This window comes from Falco biarmicus, chromosome Z (assembly GCF_023638135.1).
Source record: "Falco biarmicus isolate bFalBia1 chromosome Z, bFalBia1.pri, whole genome shotgun sequence".
In the NCBI taxonomy this organism is placed as follows: Eukaryota; Metazoa; Chordata; class Aves; order Falconiformes; family Falconidae; genus Falco; species Falco biarmicus.
In genome coordinates this window covers 73430041-73453713 of record NC_079311.1, presented here as the reverse complement: position 1 = coordinate 73453713, position 23673 = coordinate 73430041, and the positions used below count along the sequence as shown (strand labels likewise).

General features: G+C 39.4%; 1 protein-coding gene across 1 annotated transcript in view; it reads left to right on the top strand.

The window, feature by feature from the left end:
• Nucleotides 1-23436, top strand: part of LOC130142592 (uncharacterized) — a 74274-nt gene extending 50838 nt beyond the window's left edge. The window contains exon 6 of the mRNA XM_056324819.1: nt 23333-23436. Coding sequence (XP_056180794.1) covers nt 23333-23421 — 89 coding nt within the window. The 3' untranslated portion in view covers nt 23422-23436. The remainder of the gene's footprint in view (nt 1-23332) is intronic.
• Nucleotides 23437-23673: the final 237 nt, after the last annotated feature.

Below are 23673 nucleotides of genomic sequence, written 5' to 3'. Positions count from 1 at the left end.
TGGGCTGTCTAGCTAAGGAGACATAACGAGTGTTTTCGCAAGCCTGCCTGAGTTTCTGTGAAGTTACCCCAAGGTGTGAAAGCAAAGAGGGGAAGGGGAGAAGGGCCTGCAACGGACGTTGCTGGAACACCCTGTGTCCAGCAAGATCCAGCTGTGTAAATGTACAAATATAAAAAAGAGGTGCAGGCATGTGTTTGTGCCAATAGAAAAAAAGAATTGCTTGGCGTAACTTGTGTTGAGACTGCGGGTTATAGCTTGTGTGCTGAAGAAGCATGTGCATTCTTACATGCTTTTTGTACTCAATTGAGATACAGGGTGACTGCACTTAAAAATAAGTACACAGTGTATTCTGCATGTTGCCCTTTCAACAAGACAAATGTTCTTGTTCTCCTCAGGGGACTGAGTTCTAGTCTGTAATCACAGATTCTTCCATAACATTAAGCTCTTGATTAATACGTATACTATGAGATTTCCATTAATTCTGAATTTGAAAATTCAGTCATCCTCTGGCATAATCCTTCATTCTTATTGAATTTCTTTTTTTATAACCTCCCATTAGTTCATTACTATGATTATTTATCTACCAGCATACTTGGGCAGAAAGGCAACAGCAACATCCTCTCCTAGAAAAAGGGAAGCCAAGGCACAGACCACTGGTTAGACCCCTGTGTTGTGTCTTTTGACTTCATGCTCTTATAGCTCTTCCCTTCCTGCTATTAAGATCTCCTCCTCCCTGGTAAATGTCAAAGCTTATGTTGGCTTTTTCTCTGGAACCCCATAATTTTTCTCGAGCGAGCAAATGGAGGCCTACTTAAAACTTGCTCTGTTTTCCAACTGGTTTGTCCCATATGACCTGCAGGAACAGGTAATGGAGCTCTTACATTGCAGTCAGCCAGGGCAGCTGATAAGGAGAGGTAATCTCTCTGCTTGGGCTCACAGAATTGTTATGAAAAAACCCCCACTGTGTTCCTTCTATTTCTCCCACTAGCACTATTCTTTCCCACACAGACACAAAAGGTAGCACCTTTTTGGCTTTTGTTCGATAATGTTATTATTGACCTTTGCAGTAAGAATTTGTTTTCCCTGTTTTCTTCAAACTAAGTACGGGAACCTCACTGCCAACCTGAGCATGTGAAGCCTGTCTCAGCAATAGAAAACATTATATAAAATACCTTCCTCAATTTCTTACAGAACACTCAGTTCAGGTCAGTGCTTTTCAGTAGCTGTTACTGCAGCAAAAAGGAAACAGCAGGCAAAGGAAAAGCAGTTTTACCTTAGTGGTGGACTTTGGAAACCTGCTTCCTTGGTCTTCTTGATGGTGGTGGTCCCATCACGCTCCTCAGCCAGCATTCAGTTTCCATTCAATGCATGTACTCTGGACTAGTAAATAGCTGATGTTTTTCTAGTGAAATTGCATAAATTAAAAAAAAAGGATTTGTGAGACCTGTGCACAGTGATTCCAAATTCTTTTGCTGTGTTCTAAAAACTGAATGACAAGTGATCCATGTGAAATGGATATTTAACTTGCATCCCTTCCTGTGCCGCTTTCCAGGTGCAAAGTTGGGACTAAGACCCTTTAGGATACAGAAACATCCAACAGTCTGAGACACTGTAACAGACATTTAGGTCCCTGCATGCACATTGTTCTCTTTTAAGAGAGAATTCTCTTTGGTGCTGAATGTTTAGTTTTTCTCAGTTGCTTTTTGCTTCTTTTAGCAGACTGATTTTCACATCTGGAAAGAGCAGACTTTTTGGCCAAGCAAAACTAACACAGTAATTGTTTAATTTCCACCTGGAAGTTACCCTTTTAATATTAGGCCTACATCAGCTAATGTATTTAATTGAAAGTTCAAGTCCTTTGGCTGATCTGCTTGGTTTGGATTTACTCACTAATGATAGTTTGTATGGGTATAAGAAGAGAGAATTTCGAAGGGAAAGCGCTAAGACTGCCATCATTCATCAAATAGCTAGATAAATATTTGCTGAATGTGGATATTTGAGATGTAAAACTAATATTAATACAGCATCAAGGTGCAATGTAATAACCATACAAAAATTCTAGTGCCAGCATATACCAAACAGAAAAACTGTAAGCCATACAATGCAGGAAAGTGCAAAAAGCAAGAAGAAGCAATAACTGTAGAAACCACAGTTCTGCTTTATCTTCTTTAGCTTGTGTTTCTCTGACCCCTTCTACTTCACCAGTGAACCTGTGCTTGGCTTTCTTCCACGTGGTCTAGTGTGTTCTTCCAGCCTGCTTTGATTTATGGTAGTCTTATACAAATTCCCACACAAAATGTGCAAGAGTATTACATTCATTGTTCAGTCCTCCTCCCTCCTCTGTAGCTGTAATAGCTACAGAAATCAACACATTGCTAGTAACTGAGTAAACACTAACAAAGCAAATGATTAATGCTGCAAAATAATGTTACAAGGATCAGAAATACCTCACTGAGCAACTCATTAGAGTATGTATGTGTGGGTTTGAATGCAGTTCCTCTTGTCTCCTACGATTTGTTATAGCTCTTTTTTGATGTTACCTACTGCGAGCTCTGTAACCTATCCTCCTGGGGCAGGGAACGTACCTTTCCCTGTGTTGGTAATGCTGTGTTGGTACTGTGCCCTGCTTTATTTCTCCCTTTCTAATGGGAAATAAAGGTGGAAAGATATGTCCTGTACCCAATTCTATGCCAGTACTAACTTGTCTTTGAATCGGTTTTAGTTTCTTGTTAGTAAATAAATTCCAAAACTAAAGGCTTACCTCAAATAAGTGAAGCATCTGTATTCCACTGGCACACATGCACATGTTGGTTCTGGAATACTGCAAATCAGATCTTCCTTAGGTTACTGGAGAGCAAGGAATGCTGTTCTCTGGATAAATTAGCTCTGCTGAGCTGTGCTCCCTGCAGCTACAGTGCTGCTGCTCTCTCTACACTATACTGCAAACGAGCAGACGCTTACCTTAAGGCCAAAATGGGTTATCTTGTCCGATCTCCCCAAAAGCAGAATCCATAGAATTGTAGAGTAATTTAGTTTGTAAGGCTGGAGAAGACCTCAGGAGGTCATCCCATGCAACCCCCTGTTCAAACCAGGACCTGTTTAGATTAAGTTGCACAGGGCCTCATGAATTTTTCCATATCAGTCAGTGGAAATGAATTGACTTTAAAAATTCCTGGAATTGAAAATCCATCATGATTCTTATTAATCTCTTTCTGTAACCAATTGCCACCACTGTTTGTTGGTGGGTTGTTTTTTTTTAAAAAAGGGCTTATTTTTAGCTTGTATTTCACTAGCTTTATCATCCCCTCTTCCTTTATGATTTCTCATTTAGATATTGGCTGGCAGTTGTCATCACATAACTTATTTTGATAAAACCAACCAGACTGAAATCCATGTCACTGTATTATGTTTTTCACATTCCAATTGCTTTTGTAACCCTGCTCTGAGCTTTCTCTAAATCATCAACAGTTAACAACAATAACGACAACTGTCCCGTCCTGGGCAAGTGAGCTGGACGGAATATTCCTAGTCACAGTGCCAAATACAGAGCTAATGTATTTCTTTGCTATCTGAAGTCAATATTCCCCTTTTCAGTTATCCACGGATTATAATAGCACTTTTGGAAATGGCATCTTAATGGTAGCTCATATGCAAGTTAGCTGTCCACCATGAACCCCAATTTACTCCTCCCCAGAACACCATCCCCATCCTGTAAGAATATTTCTAAGTATAGGATGGCCCATCTAGACATACTGATCCTGTGATTCCATGCATTTGTTTGTGAATTTCTTATGAAATGATTCAATTACCCTAAACAGACTTCTTCACTAATTACATTGCTTACACAGTCTTGGTGCCATCTGCAAAATCAGTCTGCAGAGATTTGATGTTTTCTTCCAGACCCTATATAGAATGTGATAATTATCTCAGAACCAGGAAGACAAGTCTTCAGTGTCTTCAGATGCAGCCTCATCAGGGCAGAGCAGAGAAGGCAGATCCCCTGCCTCGACCTGCTGGCCCCGCTCCTCCTCATGCCCCCCAGGGTCCCACTGGCCTGCTTGGCCACCGGGGCACACAGCTGGCCCATGGGCAACTGGCTGCCCACCAGGGCACACAGCTGGCCCACGGGCAACTGGCTGCCCAGCAGCACTCCCAGGTCCTTCTCCGCAGAGCTGCCCCCCAGCAGGTCACCCCAGCCTGTGCTGGTGCCTGGGGCTGTCCCTCCCCAGGGGCAGGACCCTCCACTTGTCCCTGTTGAACTTCATGAGGTTCCTCTGCCCGACTCTCCAGCCCGTCCAGGTCTCTCTGAACGGCAGCGCAGCCTCCTGGTGTGTCAGCCGCTCCTCCCAGTTCTGCATCATCAGCAAACTTGCTGATGGTGCGCTCAGTCCCTTCATCCAGGTCAATGGTGAATGAGTTGAATGGCATCAGACCCAACACCGACTCCTCGGAGCGCCGCAAGCTACAGGCCTCCAGCTGGACTCTGCGCCGCTGATCACAACCCCTGAGCTCTGCTGTTCCGCCAGCTCTCGATCCACCTCACTGTCCACTCATCTAGTCCACACTGCCTGAGCTTATGTGTGAGGATCTTATGGGAGACAGTGTCAAGCCTTGCTGAGGTCAAGGCAAACAACATCCACCACCGCTCTCCCCTCAACTAGCCCCAGCCAGCCATTCCCTCACAGAAGGCTATTGTGTTGCTCAGGCGTGACTTCTTGGTGAATCCATGTCAACTAGAATCCATGTTGCCTAATTCTGATGACCTTCTTCTCCTCCACATGCTTCAGAATGACCTCCAGGATGAGCTTGTTGATATTTTAATTTTCCTCCTTCCTTAATCAACGTGCCAGAAGGTAACAAATGAAATATTTCACAAAAGTTGAAATATATTGCATTCATATTAATTTGGTGACCAGATCTAAATGTTAGAGTTGAGGCCACATATATTGGAGAATTGTCTCCCCCCATACTACCAGGGAATGCAGCATTAACTTCCATCTAAAAACCTCTGATTATAACAGAGTTTTGCCCCTGTGAGTTTTCTGGTTGCTTAGGCTAGGAGCCTTTATAATTACATGTAAGATTATTCTCCACTTATTAATTTCCAGAGTGACTGCTCTCTTGTACAAATACTGAAAGCTGCCCACAGCTGAACTGCACTGTGGCATTTCACTGCTTATAAAGATGAAGAGAAGATTAATTTCTTTTTTTTTGTTGTTTTGTTTTGGAGGGTTTTTTTGTTGTTTGTTTTGTTTGCCTGATGTTTTCCTTAAAAGTTTATCTTAAATGAAGGAAGGGAAATATTTACAGTGGCAATGGAACAATGGCCTGGAACTAAGGAAGGGAAAGTTTAGGTTAGGCTGTAGTAAGGAGTTCTTAACTTAAATAGCCTTGGACTCCAAAAGAAGTTGTTTGAGACAACATCATGGAAGATTTCCATAAATGGTGCAGGTGATACACTCTGGAGAATCACTCTATAAAGAACACAATCTGGTAAAAACTGAACACTAGACAATCATCATCTTTTTGTATAACCTTTCTTTCCCTAGTGCTTTAATAGTGACACAAAGGAGTATCTAAAATCAAAGAAAATGTGAGATCCTTACATATGTAAGAAGAGCTTTCCATCAGAATACAGGTCCTATTGAGAAAATAGCTCAGTGGAAACGTACAGGTCTCGTTTTATATTAGTTATGCTTGTAGTTAAACAGGAGCATTTGAGTGCTAGATTCTTGAAAGTCTGACTCATACGGTACAGCCCCTTGAGAGTGTCCTAAGGGTATTTTGGCCTTTTTAATTGCCAGCACACCAAAGATTAAACAAAAGGATGGAGGAAATGAAGATGAGACATTCTGTGATTTCTTGAAAAAGATAAGAGACAGTACCAAAGAAAGCAGTAGTTCTTTACTCTTACCAATTCACTGCTAAACACAAAATATCTAAGTAAGGAAATAGTCAACTCACTTTGGTACTAAATTTTATTAACCTATTCAAGTAAGTAAGTAGTGTTTATTTAACAAACTAATCAAGTTTCCTATTTAAACATGCTCTGTGGCATGAAAGTCAACTTTCCTAGTTATTCTATATAAAATAAGCCAGGACCTGGATAACACTTGTTCTGAAGCAAGTCCATTTTATGTAGTGAAAATGCTGCAGATTTAGCGTGGTGGAAAAGGGCTCAGTCTGGTCTGCTTAATGATATCTGGAGTTATCAGTTTTCATATTACGAACATTTATTTCTTCTTTTTTTTGCCACATTCATACTTAACAATTGCAGTTCTCTGACAGACAAACATTTATCTGAACTGAAGGGGGGAAAAATTGTAGGTCAGGTAACTTTTAGGTACTTCCTGATTTTTGAGGAATTACAATAATGATATTTGGCCTGCTATGTGCAAGATCCAGTATTAGCAGTGCCATAGGTACTAATTCACTGAAGCTGCACCTCTCCTGTGACTGTGACATATGTCCAGGATTGAAGAAAGAGTAAAACTAGTCCCCCTAGTGTACTGTTGTTGTAAAATATTTAGGTCTCTAACCTGTGGAAGTTCGTCTATGGGTTAATTAGTAAGTCTTCCCTACTTTCCATATGTTATTACTATACTGAGTACAATCCTTGGTAAAGGACACTTCTTGGTCATTTTTCTAAGGGCTGGAATAAAAAAAATCCACCTGATAATGTATCAATTCTTGCAGATTGCAAGATAAGAACTAGACAATATTTTGCTCCTGTTTATCAAAGCTTATAAGAACTACCTTGTTATTTATTGGTGTTATTAAAATCTGTATTTTTATTATAAAATTTAATCTTAGATCTGTGTACATCCATCAGTTTTCATTACATACTTCTGGAAAACATTTCCATTGCTTTGAAAAACCCACTTTTTAGTTATGAAAGATCAGATCAGACAGGCAATAATTATTGGGAAAAGTAATTAACTAAAATTTTCTTCTGGGAGATGATTCTAAAACAATTTATAGTTAATATCACTTTAGCATTTTTATAGTGTTTGAGATTTATTGCCTAAATTATGTTTCTAATAAATTATTATGTTGTGCTCCAAGCATCAGACAATTGAGTTTTTTCATGCAGCTGCATTGACCACAATGCTGCAAAATACCACTGGCTCTGCACTGGAAAGCTTCACAAAGCATTGAAGGGGGACTATGAGGAAAACTTAAATGAACCAGTACCAAATCAGACCCAAATTTCTATATGGAAATTTACAATAGGACATTAAGCAAAATAAATTTTCGCTAGAAAGGCCACACACAATACTAGTATTTCATAAATTTTTTAGAATTTCTTTGGAATGTAGCTACCTGTATCTGGGAGTTTTTTGTGTAGGGGACCATGGAAGAATCTACAGTGAGGAAAAGATGCTTATGAATCTAAAGAAAAGGCAGATATAATCCAGAGTAAAGTCTGGGTTTGGCCTAGGAAGGGGACTGTAAAGGAAAATTTGGTTGACATGAAGTATGGGCACATCTCACATCTGCTAGTAACCACTTCAGATTACCCTCCTTCACCCTGGGTAGTCTATGACTGGTAGCCTACAGCTTAGTCATAAGGTTATTTCCTGTAAAGTAGGAACAAGAGGGTTTGAGCCTAGGCCATCATGTGAAGGATTGTCAATATGTCTCTTAAACACCAAGCTCTTCATCCTCTGAGCTTAAGTATAAATGGGCTGGGGAAACATCACCTTTACTTATGCTTTGGAAAAAAAGTAGCTTCTGCTGCTGAATTTTGAATGGGACTGGTCTTGATAGGTTCACCCTCAGAACGCCCTCAGACCATGCTCTAAATAGAGGACTGAAGGAGGTTGAAGAATGCCTGGCTGGTAGATGTCATGAGGTTGTGCTCATAAGTTAAGCAGGACCTATTCACAATTGCCATGCCCAGAAGGACAAATATACCTCTAGAGATTTCTTCTAAAAAATTGAACTGGCTACAGACTTCACATTCCTCCACAAGCTGTAGTAAAGTGGGATTTTGTGGTTTGCCATTTAAGCATCTAAACCCTGTCACCTAAAGTCCTGCTTTAACCATCTAAATCTTCCTATAGATTTAGCACAATACCTAATTAAATACTTCCTGAATGAAAAGAAATTTAAAAAATCAACACCACCTATGGAGAAGAAGGAGTGGAGCAAACAAAAGTTTAGTCATTTATCATTAAAAGTATAATTACTGCTAAGACATATCTCCTAAAACAGGAGATGAGAAGAGCTTCTGTAGGGAAGAACTGCAGGGAAAGACGAGCACATGCTTCTGGAGTGATTACTACTCTATCAGAATATATATTATAGGAAAATTTGCAAGAAACTTCATGCTGTTGTAATGAAGAACTTCCACTGATTTCCACATACTGAGTTACCAGCAGATTAAATCCTCATTTGTATTAGGATCAGGTGATGGAATTCAAGAAACAACAGTTCAGACTAGAGACTGTGATGGAGCAGGAGAGACGGGTTCTTGCCTAGAGAGGGGATCTGCAGGGGCAACTTTTAAAGCAGGTAATTTGCAGCACTTCACTTGTTTTTTCTTAAATGCCAATCTATTTTCATGGTGGTATTGCTTTATTCAAGCATATTTTAAGTCAAATAATTAAAATACCTAAATAAACCAACCACTTTCAGGATGTTCTATGTGCATTTTGGGCATTGGCAGGTGCAAAACTGTGTATATGTAGCACTTGATATTATGGCATATAAGAGTTTATTTTTCTCTGGGACACAGTTACAGAAAGATACAAAATACGCAGATGGAAACATACTAATGCTATTTATGTTTGCTTTCTCATGATTAATTTGTGAAGGTTAAAGGGCAATTTATTACCACATTTCTCAATAATTAATTTGTAGCAATACCATGTCCTCCCTGGAAGATGAGATTTGGATTTGGATCTTACAGCAACTCTTTCTGCCTGCTTATTTCTGTTAGGTTATAAATGGGAATCCCAACCATCTCAAATTGGTGTTCCAAGGATATTTTGCATATTTTGCCTTAAAACTCTTTCAAACATGCTTTTGCTGTGTATGATTTCTTCAAGTGGCATGTTTCTCTAAGCCATCTGAAACTTCTGTATTCACACAGAGAAAGTGGTACATGAATGTTTTGACATAGCCACTTTCAGGATGGAAGCTGCCTGCTAATTTTCCCTTCTAAGTTCACTCTAGCTAGCACAATTCTGTATGTGCATACAGACTCTGAGCTCTATCTTGGATGTGGTTCAGATTAACTCCTGTGGAATCTCAGGTAATCTTTCTGGCATAAGATTGTCCAGCGAAAAATCAAATTCATCATATTAGGTGAGAACATTTTGAAAGTTAAGGGTACATTTCAACAAACAAGGCTGTCAGCCTTGCTGTCAAGCTTGAGCATTAGTTTTCCAGCCCAGTGAGAGGTGTTTGATTTAGAAGAAACTCTGCATGCCAGCTTCTTGGAGATGAACAACTGAAGTTTCCTTGCTTGGTACATACCTTATGATCCTTTGCATCAAATCATGCTATGTTGTTTGCTCTGATACTATGCCAGTTCCTTTGCTGTTATAAATCACTCTTATCAAATTAATCAGGTTTTTTTTCATCTGAGGTTCTGACTACTCTTAACTTCTGCTCTCTTCCTATTTAAGGTTAAGAGAATATCTCTCAAAGCTGTACAGCCCAAATTTGTCTCTTGAAAACAAAGCTGATAAACTTTCCTTGTTAGAGCAACAAACCAATGGCTGGAAAAAAAGAAGAGCATACACTTTGAAGAATTATTAAATACAACCTAGGATACCTGGTTTACAGGCTTTTCTTTTAGCCAGGTTTCAGGAGTACATGGATAGTAAATTGTTTATGCTTCTCAGAGATAAGCAAGGCAAAACTAAACATTCAACCTGAGCATGGTATAAATTATATCAGGAGAGAGTGAGTAGCAAACTTCTTAGAGAATTTTCCTTCTCAGCTGGTGTTTGTGGCTAAACTGAAATGAGTGCAATGCAGAAGTGTAATACAAAGAGTAACTGTGTCAAAACAGAGAAGCATGTGTGACAGATTGCACATAACCCTGTAAAAAAGACAAAGATTGAATATGATTCTTAATCACCTCGCTGTGAACCTGCTGAATCCACTAGGGTTGCCTGGGGATAAGTGAAATACAAACCTGATCCATTTGGTTTGCTACAGCCTCTGGCAGTCTAAATGTAGCTTCAATCAAATCAAAACAGTAGCAATTTATCCTTAGCCAGCACAGATGCAAGAGATGACTCAAGGAGAAATGAACCAGCAACATGTTTTGGAGCAAGAGAACATCTTTGGCTGATTGAATTCCAAAACAAAAAGGAATGTAATTTGCTCCCCTTTTTGTAGCAGCTGAGGGCAGTTCTATGTGAAAATGGTATCTGTAAAATAGTCATCCTGCTGCATTATGCATTCCCTTTCTTTGCTACGGCAATCACTGATATGGCTCTTAAAATGGAAATCTGAGTTCCAGTCTTTTGAGATCCTTTTACTCTCCTGCGAAGCCAAAAAGCAGCCTTGACGCCTATTCATTAGTCATGGAATTTGGTTTGCTGGGAACACATTCTGCTCTGAAGGAGCAACTGGCACAAAGACTGGAGATGCTGATACCTTGCACACCCTGTGCCACTTGTTGGTGGTCCCCTGAATATAAACATTAAACGTGAACCGGAAGAAGCTTAACAGGCCTAGGATAGGGCCTGAGGAATTCTTTCTAGCTAGATCTCCCAGCTCCTGCACTTCAGCTTCTTCTAATCAGCAAATGCACTTTCACATACCAATGAAAGCACATTGGAAATTATGTATTCTGGATCACGCTGACTTTAGACCAAAGTGGTTTCTGTGGATGTATCAAAAGCAACTGCTAAACTACTTCCAGCACTCTGCTCCATGCTGCATGTACCTCGATGGCAGATAAGTACAGGGAAAAAAGCTTGTTATTGCTTGTCAAAAAGGTGGGAGCACTGCTACTGCAGCCACAAAAGTCAGAGGATAGAAACAAGGCAAGATTTGAAACACATCTTTCTGAGCTTTAGGAATACAAAATGATTGCCTGACAGTTAATCAATGCACAAGTTGATTTGTTGTTTCAAGTGATGGAAAGTGTTGTTCAGCCGGTGTTCAGAAATATTTACTTCCATTTTCTAGGGGAGGCACAATAATTGCCTCGTTCTCAGTTTGGAAGGAATTGCTAATTCTTTGGAAAAAATGTATGAAATATGTTGTATTTGATTTCAAACTCTATCCAGTGGAAATAAATCGATTCCAAAATGTCAGTGTTGGAGCCCCTTCTACATTTTTTGTACATAAAGTAGAATAATTCCAAAATAGAGATTCCTTGAAAGATAGGATTCTTTTGTTCGGGAAAAATAATTCAAAATTAAGGAAAGATCCAAGTTTCACCAGAACTTGAAATAAATTTTATGAAGAGTTTAGAGTTAAGCTTAGACTGTTTCAAAGTTTTTCTCCCACTTCATTCTTTTTCAGACCCTTTTCTTATTACCAGGTAGGTGACCAGAAATCAAAGTAGAAAAACAGAACACAACACCACACCCACTCACGACAGCACAGACTGTAATGTAAAATTGTGTATGATTCCTGCGGAACTGAACAATAGATTATGGCTTAGAGAAAGAAACTGGAAGATTTTTAGAAGATGGCAATCAGCTTATTTGGTACTTCCTATTTGATTTGAATCTGGGAAAAGGAAAGGCAAATTTCTTCTCTAGGTTTGTTATGACATCCAATTAGGTTTGGCTTCATTCCTCCAACTTCTGGATTATGTGCAAGGTGCCTAAGTTACCTACTCATTTGCTGTAGACTCTGTCTATGTTTAATGGATAGCTAGATGACCTTCAAGGATGATTTTGGTTTAAAGGTGTATAACTGAGTTATAGTGCCTTTCTCTCTATTGATCATAAAACAGTCTGAGGAAAAAGGTGTTTTAGAAGGCAACTCAAATAAGCACTTAAAGTTAAGGGGAAAGAATTCAGGGCTACATGGTTTTGTTATACCATGGAACCTATTCCCTCGCCCTCCCCCTGCCCCGTTATATTTTTTTTTCCTCCCGTATGCTGTTCCTGCTGGAAGCTAAAGTTAGCAAAGATACTCGTTTCAGGATTGCCAGACTTAAATTTCACTGTGTGTTTATTTAAGTGTAGCTTCTATTTTTTTTTTTTTTAGTGTTCCTTTGAGCAGTGACATTTAAATTGAAAGTTCACATTCTCAACAGAATGCTCAGAATTTGTACACACATATTTATAAACAAAATCAATATATGTAAATCATGTTTCCTCATGCAACTATGAATATTGGAACTTAGATCTGTCCAAGGTACATATGTAAATTTGACTTCCCCTCATAAGCCATGTTACTTGTACCTACAAATGTTATGCAAAAGCTGTAAAAGAAATTTTGAAGTGGATTATGTCCACTTATAGCCTTAGAAGCAATTTTCCCCTAATGTATACTGATGTAACAGGTTTTGATAATTCTTCCTGTTTGATCCAGGAAGATAAAACATGTGTTAATGGGTAGATTGTAAAATGTAGATCATGGTTCTTCCATTCTACTCCCTTGTGACTCAGAAAATTTCTGTGTCATCTGAGGCAAATAACTTCAAAAGGTGTTATATTTCTAAAGGTATTATATTTCTATTTCTTCTATAAATTAAGCCTTTACAGTTGAATTTTCATAAAAAGGAGTCAGGTCTGAGAGATGTCAGGGCACATCAGTCAGTGCAATTCCTGTGCCTTATATTCCTTTTAACAAGCCATGTCATGAGATCTGTCCTGATAGCTTTGTCTTAGATCCTTACCTGTTCAATTCCCATATATTCCCACAACTCTAGCTTAATATTTAAATTGATTTTAAGCTAAAATTTTCCATTTTCTTTTCCTTAGGCTATGACCTTTTGCACTAACCACTAACTGTTCAATGTTCTGCAGCTCTTGGTGCCATTGAACAGGGGTATGTAGTGACCAAGCAGCTCTCTAAACAGAAAAGGAATGTTTATTAGCCGAAACATGATATGAAGCAAAGATTTGTTTTTCCCTAGAATTTTTCCAGCCTTATAGGGAAATGAGGCATGCCTGGTTTCTTCATACATTTCCATCAGCTTTCCCTGTTTAAGGGAGAACCTTGCATATAAAGCTTGGTCTTGATCCTCTGGCTTTTGGCCTAGTGACTGAACTCATTCCTCCCCACTGTGACTATAGTCAGGCATATATCTCAGGTGAGGTACAGTAGCTGACAGAATCTGGAATTTAACCAAACTGTTCTCCTGCCTTCTTTCCCCACCATGAATTCTCTACTCCTAGGAGGAAGCCTCCAGTATCATGTGAAAGATAGGAACAGCTGACAGGTGCATGTGCTCAGGTCTTCACCTTTACCTGCCTTACGGTTTGCACAGAAGAGTTTTGTAAGGAGCCTGATCCATCCCTGATCATTGAGGCTCCCACATCTTCCATATTTGAGCTGGTGAGGAAGGCAAAGGCTGTAGCACACATTTAAGTGCTTACCAATTTGAATGAAGGCAAAATTTGACTCAACCACAGTCTTTCACCTTATCTTAACAGATGGAAGATAAACTTTTTCCACCCTTCATTCTTCCTCTACATGAATATTCAAAAACTTTCACTTTTCAGAAATTCTTTAAATCTGAATTTACAGGTCTTGACTTTTCTTAACTGAAAATAGGGGTATATCTGGACACAAAATCATAAAAACTTAGTTTTAGTTCCCACTCTTTAAGTATTAGGTGATATCTGGCTATTAGGAGCCTTTCTCCTCCTTGTATGCATTAGCCCCACACACCTGAGTAACTGACACATTCCACAATGTCAGGAAAGTACAGCAACTTGATATTCATCATAGCCTTAGATTCCTGTTTATCATTACTCTACACTAGGCTCTTAACAAATAAAAAGAAAAACATCCTGTCTCAAAGAGTTTTGCAACATAAAAACAGCAGGAAGAGCCCAAGAGCAGATGGCAGAGGATGCGGAGTGCAAAGAAGGAAATCAGAATGCTAGTAGTTTCTCCTGCCACTAGATCTCACAGATGCTCTTTTTGCATGTGTGTGAACCTTTTTGCATGAACACAGATCACAACATTATAGGGACACTAGAAAAGAGAAGTAGAGTAAAAAGGTAAGAGATGAAGCATGCAGCCCTGTGCACTGAGCAAAGCACTGAGCTCAGCTGGTAAAGTACATTCCTGGTGATAACAGAGCAGGACTAGTGAAAAGCTTTTTACAGTTCCATGCATTTTTCAGCTGGGTTTTTTCTTCTAGCAGTATGATGCACTTTGAAATCAGCTGGAGGCTAAAGCACCTGACATCAATTGGAACATTATTTTCTCATTGCAAGTACACCAAACAGAAGATTTCTTTGTTACAGGGGGGCCTGGGTGAGAAGAGAAACAAATCAGATTCAAGGGATGCAGTCCAATCCAAAGGCTCCCACCTTTTTGCTCACCATCTGTGTAGTGAAATATAGCAAAGGCTTCCTTGCCATCGGATAATGCAAACTTGGGGACTTCCTTTACGTCACTGTGAAGGGTGGGTGGTCTATGTGAGAGAGCTGGCAGCATGCCAGTTATCAAACATGTCAGAAGATCCTAAATGGTAGAGGATAAAAGGTAGTTCACAAAGAAACAGAGCAAGTCTTTTAAGGAAACTTATATTGTCCTTACCATTTATTATTATTTTTTTTTACTGAGATTTACTGCTTTTCTAATAAATGGACTCTCATGCATCAAGCTTGCAATCCATAGAGGCACGCAGACAATGTTTTAAAAACCAAGCAGGCATACAGAGAATAAGAGCTAGGATTTCATATAGATAGATATAAACACATCAGTTTCTGTTCCTGAGTTTCTTTGAGCTACCAAAGCTGCTAAAATGACAGTGATGAAAACACTGGAAGACTGCAGTTGTCTTCCAATTCCAGACACAAATTCTGTGAGGAAGAGTGATATTTTATAAATAATTTCCTTCTCCTTTTCAGAAACAGTGCAAGTACTTGGGAGTTCAATATCTGGGAGGCTCCTAAAGCCTGAAGTGACCTCTGGGAATGAGTCTAGAGAAACAACATTTTTTTCTAAGCTAATTAGCACCAGGATCAGATCGAATGCAAGAACAACAAATCTGAATTGCACCATCTCTGTTCAAGGGTTGTTGTGGCTTCATCTGACATCTGATTCAGCTCTTCTAGAAGTCAGGGGAAAGGTTTTTCATGTAAGAGTTAGAAGACATTCTTTCACTGGGTTCATCTGCTGACAGAGTCTCCCTTCTTTACTTTGGTGGTGCACAGTCCTAAATCAATATTCCTTCACACAAACAGTTTCTGGAAATATATTTATCCTTTCTCTTCCTTCAATTAGTTTTAGATGTTGCCTAATGGAGATGGGGAGGTTAGACAAAGGTGAACACAGAGTGAAAGAAGAAATGGTAGGAAGGAAAAAGAGAATGAGTTCCCTGTGGTCCAGTCCTTTCCTTCATAAAAGGCACTCACCAATTAATGAAAAATTGCTTGCAGGGATCCATGATCTTTGTCGTTAACTTGACTAAGGACTGGCACTAGGTCTACAACCTTTCCCCATGGAGAAAGATCAAGACTTTAGGCCAGGGCATTGTTACAGGTGAAAGTTGACAGGTCTGTCTTCCCCAGCTTTATGATGTGTTCAGAAGCACCATGAGGTAGCAGTTGTTCTTTCACAAACTTGGTGAAATAGCTCAGAGGTTTTATTGGTGTGACTAAATAATGTGATAATAAATAAGAATCAGAATTAACTTCAGCACAAAAAATACAGATGGTTATTTATAGTGTTTACACACATGCATATATGCATATATACATATATCCTGAAAGTAATAAATGAGGCAGATTTGCTGTAGATAAGATTACCACATAGGGATTATGAATATCTTGAGTACATACCAAGGATGGGTTCCAAAACCACAGTGCAAGTTACTTTTGATGGGTGGTACCATCACTAATAACCTGTATGCATTTGTGGCTCTCCTTGGTGCAAGCTTACAACATTGTCCCTAGAAGCTTGTGAGTGATATCCTAGTCATCCTTTTTCACTGCTCACCTCAAACTGATCAGAATGTGAATGTCATGGCAGTTACAGAGCTCTCTTGCTGCTTTCACAGTACATGTCAGAGCTGGCTGTTTGCAAAGCAGCCCTCAGATCAGAACAGATCAAAACTGCCTTAAACTACCCATAAGCACATTTCTGTGCTTTGTGACTGCTCTCAGTCTTTGAGGCCCAAATTTGAGGTGTTTGTAGCCTCTTCACCTACCCTGGTCTTAAATTATTTGCATCTTTACAGGTCAGGTCTTGAGCAGCTGACATTACCTTCCCATACACCGAGTCTTCTGAAATTATAGCATCCGTGGCTAAAATCACACAGTGAAAAATGTCAGGCACAAGTGGGTTTCAGAAGGAAGAAGATGGGCAGACAGATGAAGAAACAGAAAAGAGCCAAATAATATTCCTTTAGTAGTAAAGAATAACTCAGCTACTGGCATCTTTACAGGAATGTGACATAGTACAATCCAAGTATCATTTAAAATAGTTTAGGGAATGGAGAAATATATTTAAAAAACAGCTTAGAAACGTATAGTTCAAAGATGTAGAATGATATGTGAATCCCATGGCATTTTTTTGTTCAGCCCAATCTCATATCCTCCTGTTTCACAACTAAAAATCCTATTCTTTGTCTCTCATTGACGATTAGTTTCACTGAAAAAGTCATAATTCACCGTGGCCTAGAATTTGTCCTATCCTGCTTGCTGTTTTTGCTAGCCTCAAAGGAAGACAAAACAGAGAAAAAGGCTTTTATGCTCTAACAGAACACAAACAGATCTTCCATGAGCTATTGTCAGACATAAATCTCTCCTGATCTCACCACTGTATTTATCATAACATCAAAAATACAAATAGCAATGAAATAATATTTTATCTCTGTGGTGCCATTTAGTCATTGACTAAACGCTTTGCATTTAGACAGTACTTGCACTACCAGTAGCTCAAAATTATGAAAGCCATGGGTTTAATATTGACAATGCAAAGGGGTCATATGTTGGGTCTTAATAGTTACTTATTCACAGAACACCTATTTTCATCAGAAGTTATCAGAAGCTAGGGTGACTCACTCTGGATAGAAGAGCTGATGATCCTAAGAAAGTTAATAATCAAGGGAAAACAGATTTCACAGTGGATTCTGCAGGAAAAATAATCCCTCAAGACCTCAAGCAGTGTTTAGAAAGTCAAAGCTGCATTTGGTGTGGGAGCCATGAAATTATGCATGTATGTAGTAAAACAGAGGGAAAAAAAAATCTTACGGTATAAATAACCAACAACAGCAAGAAGATAGGAGAAGGAAAACTGCATTATCTCTACTCCACAGATGGAAGATTATAAAGATTAAGGATCTTGCCCAATAAACTAAACCCTAGATTAAGGCCTCTGCTTAAACCACTCAATAGTCTTGAACGAACAACACTGATATTGTTAAGTTCTGCTCCCTTGTCTCTGCTAATGTTCTAGGAGAGAAGACAAAATTGTCTTTGATGTACCACCAAGAAACTGAGAAAAAGGCATTTTTTTTTCCACACATGGAAATCAGTATGTCTCAGTCTTGCATCTTTTGAGCTCCAGAACTGAAGAATAGAAGTTAAAAAGCTTGTCCTAGGTCACAAAGCAGACCAGTGTTACCGGGGCATCCCAATTACTAACGTCCTACACTAATTACGAGCCCTTAAGTGCGCTTGGTTGCTACATCATATCCTGTACAGGTCTGCTGCTGAGTCAGGATAGTGAAAAGTCCATGTAACTCAGGTGGTTTAGAATGCAGTTCATCATCTGATAAAAAAAAATACAATATTAAAATAAGGTAAATATTCAAACAAGCATAGGGATAAAAAAATGAGCCTGGTATGAAAAAGAGCAAGTTTTACATCTACAAAATACCAGATAAAGCTTTCTATTTCATATTTTAAATGCTTCCTGAAAATTTTAGAGAACTTAATCCTGTCAAAAGTATCAGTTTTGCACATGAAAATTAACACCACTTGGAACACATCATTCCTTTAAGTTTCAAGACTTTCTAGTACCCCATCACTGCTTTCTGCCTATACACTTTATTGTCTCCTTCACATTGCAGAGTAACCAACTATGCATTGAGCATGCAAAAGATAATGACTGCAATGGACAGGTTTCCTTGAGCATATCTATAAGGATAAATGATGCTTTTCTGTTGAGTATGAATACTACAACAGTAAAAGGCACCAACAGAAAAAAGAAGCAAAAGCAGACACAAATAATAAAATTGATTACAAACTGATGCAAAAAAATCCTTCAGGAGTGGAACACCAAATATAAGAAACTATACAAGCAAGTTTGCGAACTCAGAGCTAGCTGGAATAGGGCTCACTACAATAAATAGTGTTGTCACCTGTCTCATTTAGGAAAATACCCTTTGTACATAAAACCACTTGAACCTATCATCCAGTTTTCCTTGTAGCTGAAAGACCTTACAGGACTCTGAAAATTAGCTATGCACATACACAGGTAAACCTCCTGAGGGGTCAACAAGAAATAAGACTATTACAAATGGGGCATGGGGTGCACGCCAGACGAGTCGCTCTAATGGGCTGTATTCAGTATATGAAGTATTGCCTGAGCATCCATTCATAGATTAGTCATTGGTTTATGGAATCTTTACGTTTAGGGACAGGACAATTCATGAAGCTCCTGAACTGAAAATATTTGGCGTACTTATAGAAATGTTTGCCATGCTTCTGCTGTTCTCCACTTATGATGACTGTTAACTTGGCTAGCACTTGGCCAAGATGACTGTTCTGTGCTTTTGGACATCTGATAATGCAAAACCACTATAAGTTAAGTTACAATAAGTCCTATCTAAACAAATATTTACCTGTATGTATGTTTTTGAACACAATTCAGTTTCCCAGTCTTATAGCATTTGGGTTCCTCTGTAACCTTAAATAAAGTACCACAATATGATAGCAATAAAGTTCTCTTTGTATGTACATGAACTCCTGGTCTCAGCCAATTACTGGTGAGGCAAACCCAGCATCTTACAAGGAAAAGTCCTAGCCATTTCTCTGTAAGTTCTTGCTTGACAAAGGTTGCACTGAAACCTCAGTTCCATTGAAGTAAATAGGTTTGCCATGCATTCTATGGATCTGTCTTCTACCCCAGTTCTTTATTTGTAACCTTTAACAGCTGGTCTTCTAACAAAGCTCACGATGAAGTGGGGAATGTAGCTGAAAAGATATGTTTAAATAGACAAAGTGTGCTAAATGCTCATCATTTTTACAAGGTATGTTCATTCTTGAGTAGATGCCATGAAGAAACATGGAGAACACCTACACTTTTCAAAATATACCAGTAAGAGTGCTAGATAACCAGTCTGAGCTTAAGCTTGGGCAGTATTTCCTCAGAAACACAACACCAACTGGCTGATGTTTCATGGCATTTATATACCATACAGCAATATTTTCAGAGGGGATACAGTCTCTATTTTTGAAAGAAGTTAGATCTCCCATTTAGATACTTGAATAAAAAGGTTGTTCAACATGATGTGCAGCCAGAGAAAAAATACTTGTAGATGTTACAGTAGAAGCCTAAAACAACCAGATATTGAATATAAAGCTCTTCAGTAGATGAAGCCCTAAAATCCCAGTTTAGCTCTGTTTAAACAATGAGCTTTGTTCAACACATTGGAAACCCTATGCATACTACACAGAAAACTTAACTGAGGTACAGGTAAAAGTTATGAACTCCTGAACTATTAATAGTTGTTTATGTGCTGCTGTGGGCAGAATGGCAGAGCCATCACTCAGGTTTCCCAAGCCAACTGATAACACAACCTTCCCATGCCAGTTCTGAGGCTGAAGATACGTCAGCGTGGAATCACTGAGGTCACTTCTCTCCTTTGTTATTCTCCTTTTTGGCCGACTCCTAAATTCAAAATTGTTTCAGAGCTAACAGGATTTACAATCATGTAAATAAAGGACATTATATTAGCTTGCATATCAGATATGCTTGTTTATTCTGTCCAAGGAAGAGCTAGTAATAGCATTTTCATGACATCAGAGGCGAAGCAAAGGAAGCCATTCCAACTAATTAATCTGAGTGTTGTTTATAAAGAAATATAGGCAACTGATCTGTGTAATTGTTCTAAGGAGTCACAGTTTGCACAGTATGTTTAAACAATGTATGACTATTAAGGGCAACTTTGAGGATGGATTTTTAATTTATCAGTGTGAGGTACTTTCCAAAGTTTATCAGAAGTGTGAGGCCCGCAATGGTGGAGATACAGAAAAATTTCAGTCTTCTCTGTACTTAAAGTCCAGCTGAGCTGGTGGGACAGACCTAGTCTAACACCCAGTAGTTTATGAACTGCATAGCAAAGAGTTAATGACAGTCATTAAGAGTAAAATGATTAAGATATCAGATTTCCACTGATATTCCAAAACTTTGTGCAAGAGACAGTAGAACTTAAATAATAATTCTGATATGTTGTTTTAGTTTTGTTCTACCTGTTTCTCACCTGAATATTTGCAACTTCTAATCATTGATTTGTTGAAACTACAACACATTGTAAGTATACAAACACCGAAAGCATAACTTTATGGCTAAAAGGGGAGTTAAATGAGGGAATTAAATGAAATAACATTGCTTCATGTAAAGAACACTGTGTCAGTACAAAATTTACCTTTAGTTTTTAAGTGAAGAGTGATTTTTATGGGGACTTGGAAACAGATCATTTAAGATTAATTTAACCAGCTTTCTAAGAAATTGCATTTCTAAGCTTAATTTTGTTTATTAAACAAATGTTTTTTTCTAATCCTTCATACTTTACATTAAACCTCATTGATAACTTTAGGGGAAACTGGGCTATAAATAAGGCAAATTAGTAACAGTTCATACCATTAACACTGCATCTTTTTTCAACACCTGTATTTCATTAAACAATCACTGAATCTTTTCTATAGCTTGCCTTTGGCCGATATATATGAATCAGTGATTTTTACCTGTGCACTTCTTAATTACTTGATAGGTCAATTCATGTTTAACTGGTAGTTGTGTTCATGATGCCACTGAACACAAGACCAACTCTATACGGGCTGGGGAAACTTCAGGGCTGTGGTGTAGAAAGGGTATCTGTTAGCTTTCTGTTGCCTTGCATTCAATCTGTTTTCTAGGCACAGTGCTGCATTGCTGGAATGCTGCTTTGCTATCTAATAACTCAAAATTTATGTGCCTTTTACCTTCTGTACCCTATAAACTCCTCTCATCTCCATGTACCATTACCACCCCCTGAACCTAAGTCTAATCTACCTCTGGGTGATCCATTTTCTCCTCCGTGACTGCAGATCAGGAGCTGAACTCAACTCTCCTTAAGGTCTCCAGTCTTTGATCAGCACACTTTGGTGGGAACACTACTACCATTTGCATCTTCCCCCAGTTCCATTCAGAGGCCTTCCCTTTATCAGCTCACTTGGGGACTTGGAGTCCTCAGCCAGCCAATTCCTTCAACAAAGTATTTGTTGCTGTACTGCGAGAGGCAAAATATCTGAGACAGCTGAGCTTTTTCACCAGAAACCAGAACATACTTTTTTTTTTTTAATTCCAGACATCTGATTTTTCTCATAATGTTTGAAGTACATCAAAATAATCCAGAAACATCATACTTGGCTTGCCAGCAGCCACCACCATGCAAAATGACACTGCCCATGACCCCTGACCTCAGAAGAGCATCAGCTAGACCTCCAACAAATAGATTAAAAACCACTCCTGATATGCTAAATTAATCTATTTCTAGGGCTCTTCATTTTCCTGCCAGCAGTTGAGCTTACGGTGGATGATATCTCCAAAGTGTTCACTGGTTTCTAAGGTTAAAATCTGACCTTGCACACCCACACAGCAGCAGAAGGCATGGCCTCCCACCACGCTACTCACAGGAGAGTGGCTGCCAGCCCAGCCCAGGTGTCCCAACCTACACCCATAACTGCCTTCATCCTCCTCCTCCTCCTTCCCCTCTACTTCTCTGGGCTTCACTTCTACTTGATCTTCTCACAGACTGTGAGGGGATGGTGTGGACATTTTGTTGGCTCCCAAACCATTGACAGTAACGGGAGGTGGCAGCAATATTGTGTATAAGATGATTCATGTGTTGGAAGCTTTCCCATAGGTCTCCATGAAAAATTTTTGAAAAATCACTAGATCCATGGAGGTATAGTAAATTCTGCTAACACTGGCTGTGTTATGACTTCTCAGAGAATTTCTTTTGGCTGCCAGCTGTGCTAGGTAAGAAACCTGCTCACAGTGACCTGTGGCCAGCACAGAGCCACTGGGCCTGTCACCCAGCCAGTCTGTCCTTGCAAAACCTGCTGAGGATAAGGAGTGGGAATGACAGTGGAATTCCTGTGTTTATATGGGAGCTATTTAATCGAAATAAAGTTTTGCTGTCATACCTTCCTGTTTTCAGAAGTTATCCAGCCGTTAGCTTCCTAATCAAAAGAGATGTGGCAGCATGCCACAAAAACTGGGCCTCGCTTCCAGCATGTGGCCCAAAGTATTTCCAAACCCCATGTTGTGCTTAGGAACACACACCTCGGGTGAAAAGTTGACTTCTACACTCTATGCATCAGAACATAAATTCATTTAAACAAGCTATATACAGAAAAAACATGCACCAAGGCCAACAGACCACTTTGGAGAAAATCCCAACAAGGAGTGAAGCCAACTAAAAAAATCCCCATGGGTCCAGGGTTTCACCTGTTGTTCAACAGAAAGATACCCACCCATGAGGGAAATATCTCACAGATTTACGTGATAGATCTTCATATATTTAAATTAATGCCTGAATTTGCTTTATAATACACTATAAATTCAAAGGCCTCATACTTATAGCATGATAAATATGTTTTACTGTATGCAATAGAAAAGAGCTAAAGAGGCCCTCTGGGTATTTTGACTGGTGACATGAGCGATCCTTGTCCTCTCATGCTTCAGCTCAGGGCAATAGGAGGCAAAATACTAAGTATACCAGAAGTCTGACTGCCTGACATTAATTCATGGGGATTAAAAAAGATTTTTGTTCCTGTAGATTTTAGTTTGGCATTATTAATAAATAATGATGAATACAAGGTCTAGGGACTCCTGTCAGCAATATAAAGACACATTTTATGAATTTCAAGGATCCAGGTATAATATTCCTGACTCAGAGCTGACTGAAGGCTTCTTAGCAGCAGAGGCTGTAACGCTTTTCTCTGCATTTTAGGTAAAGGGCATGTTCCTGACTTGGATGAAGCTGCACATTTTGTGAAGAGGGATAGTGAGAGGAAAGAAGACAGAAGGCCAAGGGTCTGAGGCTCCTGCCATGAAGTGGAGAGGCTACCCCCCACCCCCGCCCCCCCACCCCCCACCCCCCCCCCCACCCCCCACCCCCCCCCCCCCCCCGTCACAGCTGCAGCCCCATGAGCTCTGGCACTTACCTCTGGCAGCAGGAATGCTTAACGGCTCCCACAGCGTGGGAAAGGTGAACTATGAGGACATGGCCATCTTTTCATACCAACAATACCCTGACTAACTTCTGTCCATGCTAGGGCTGTCCTCGTCCAA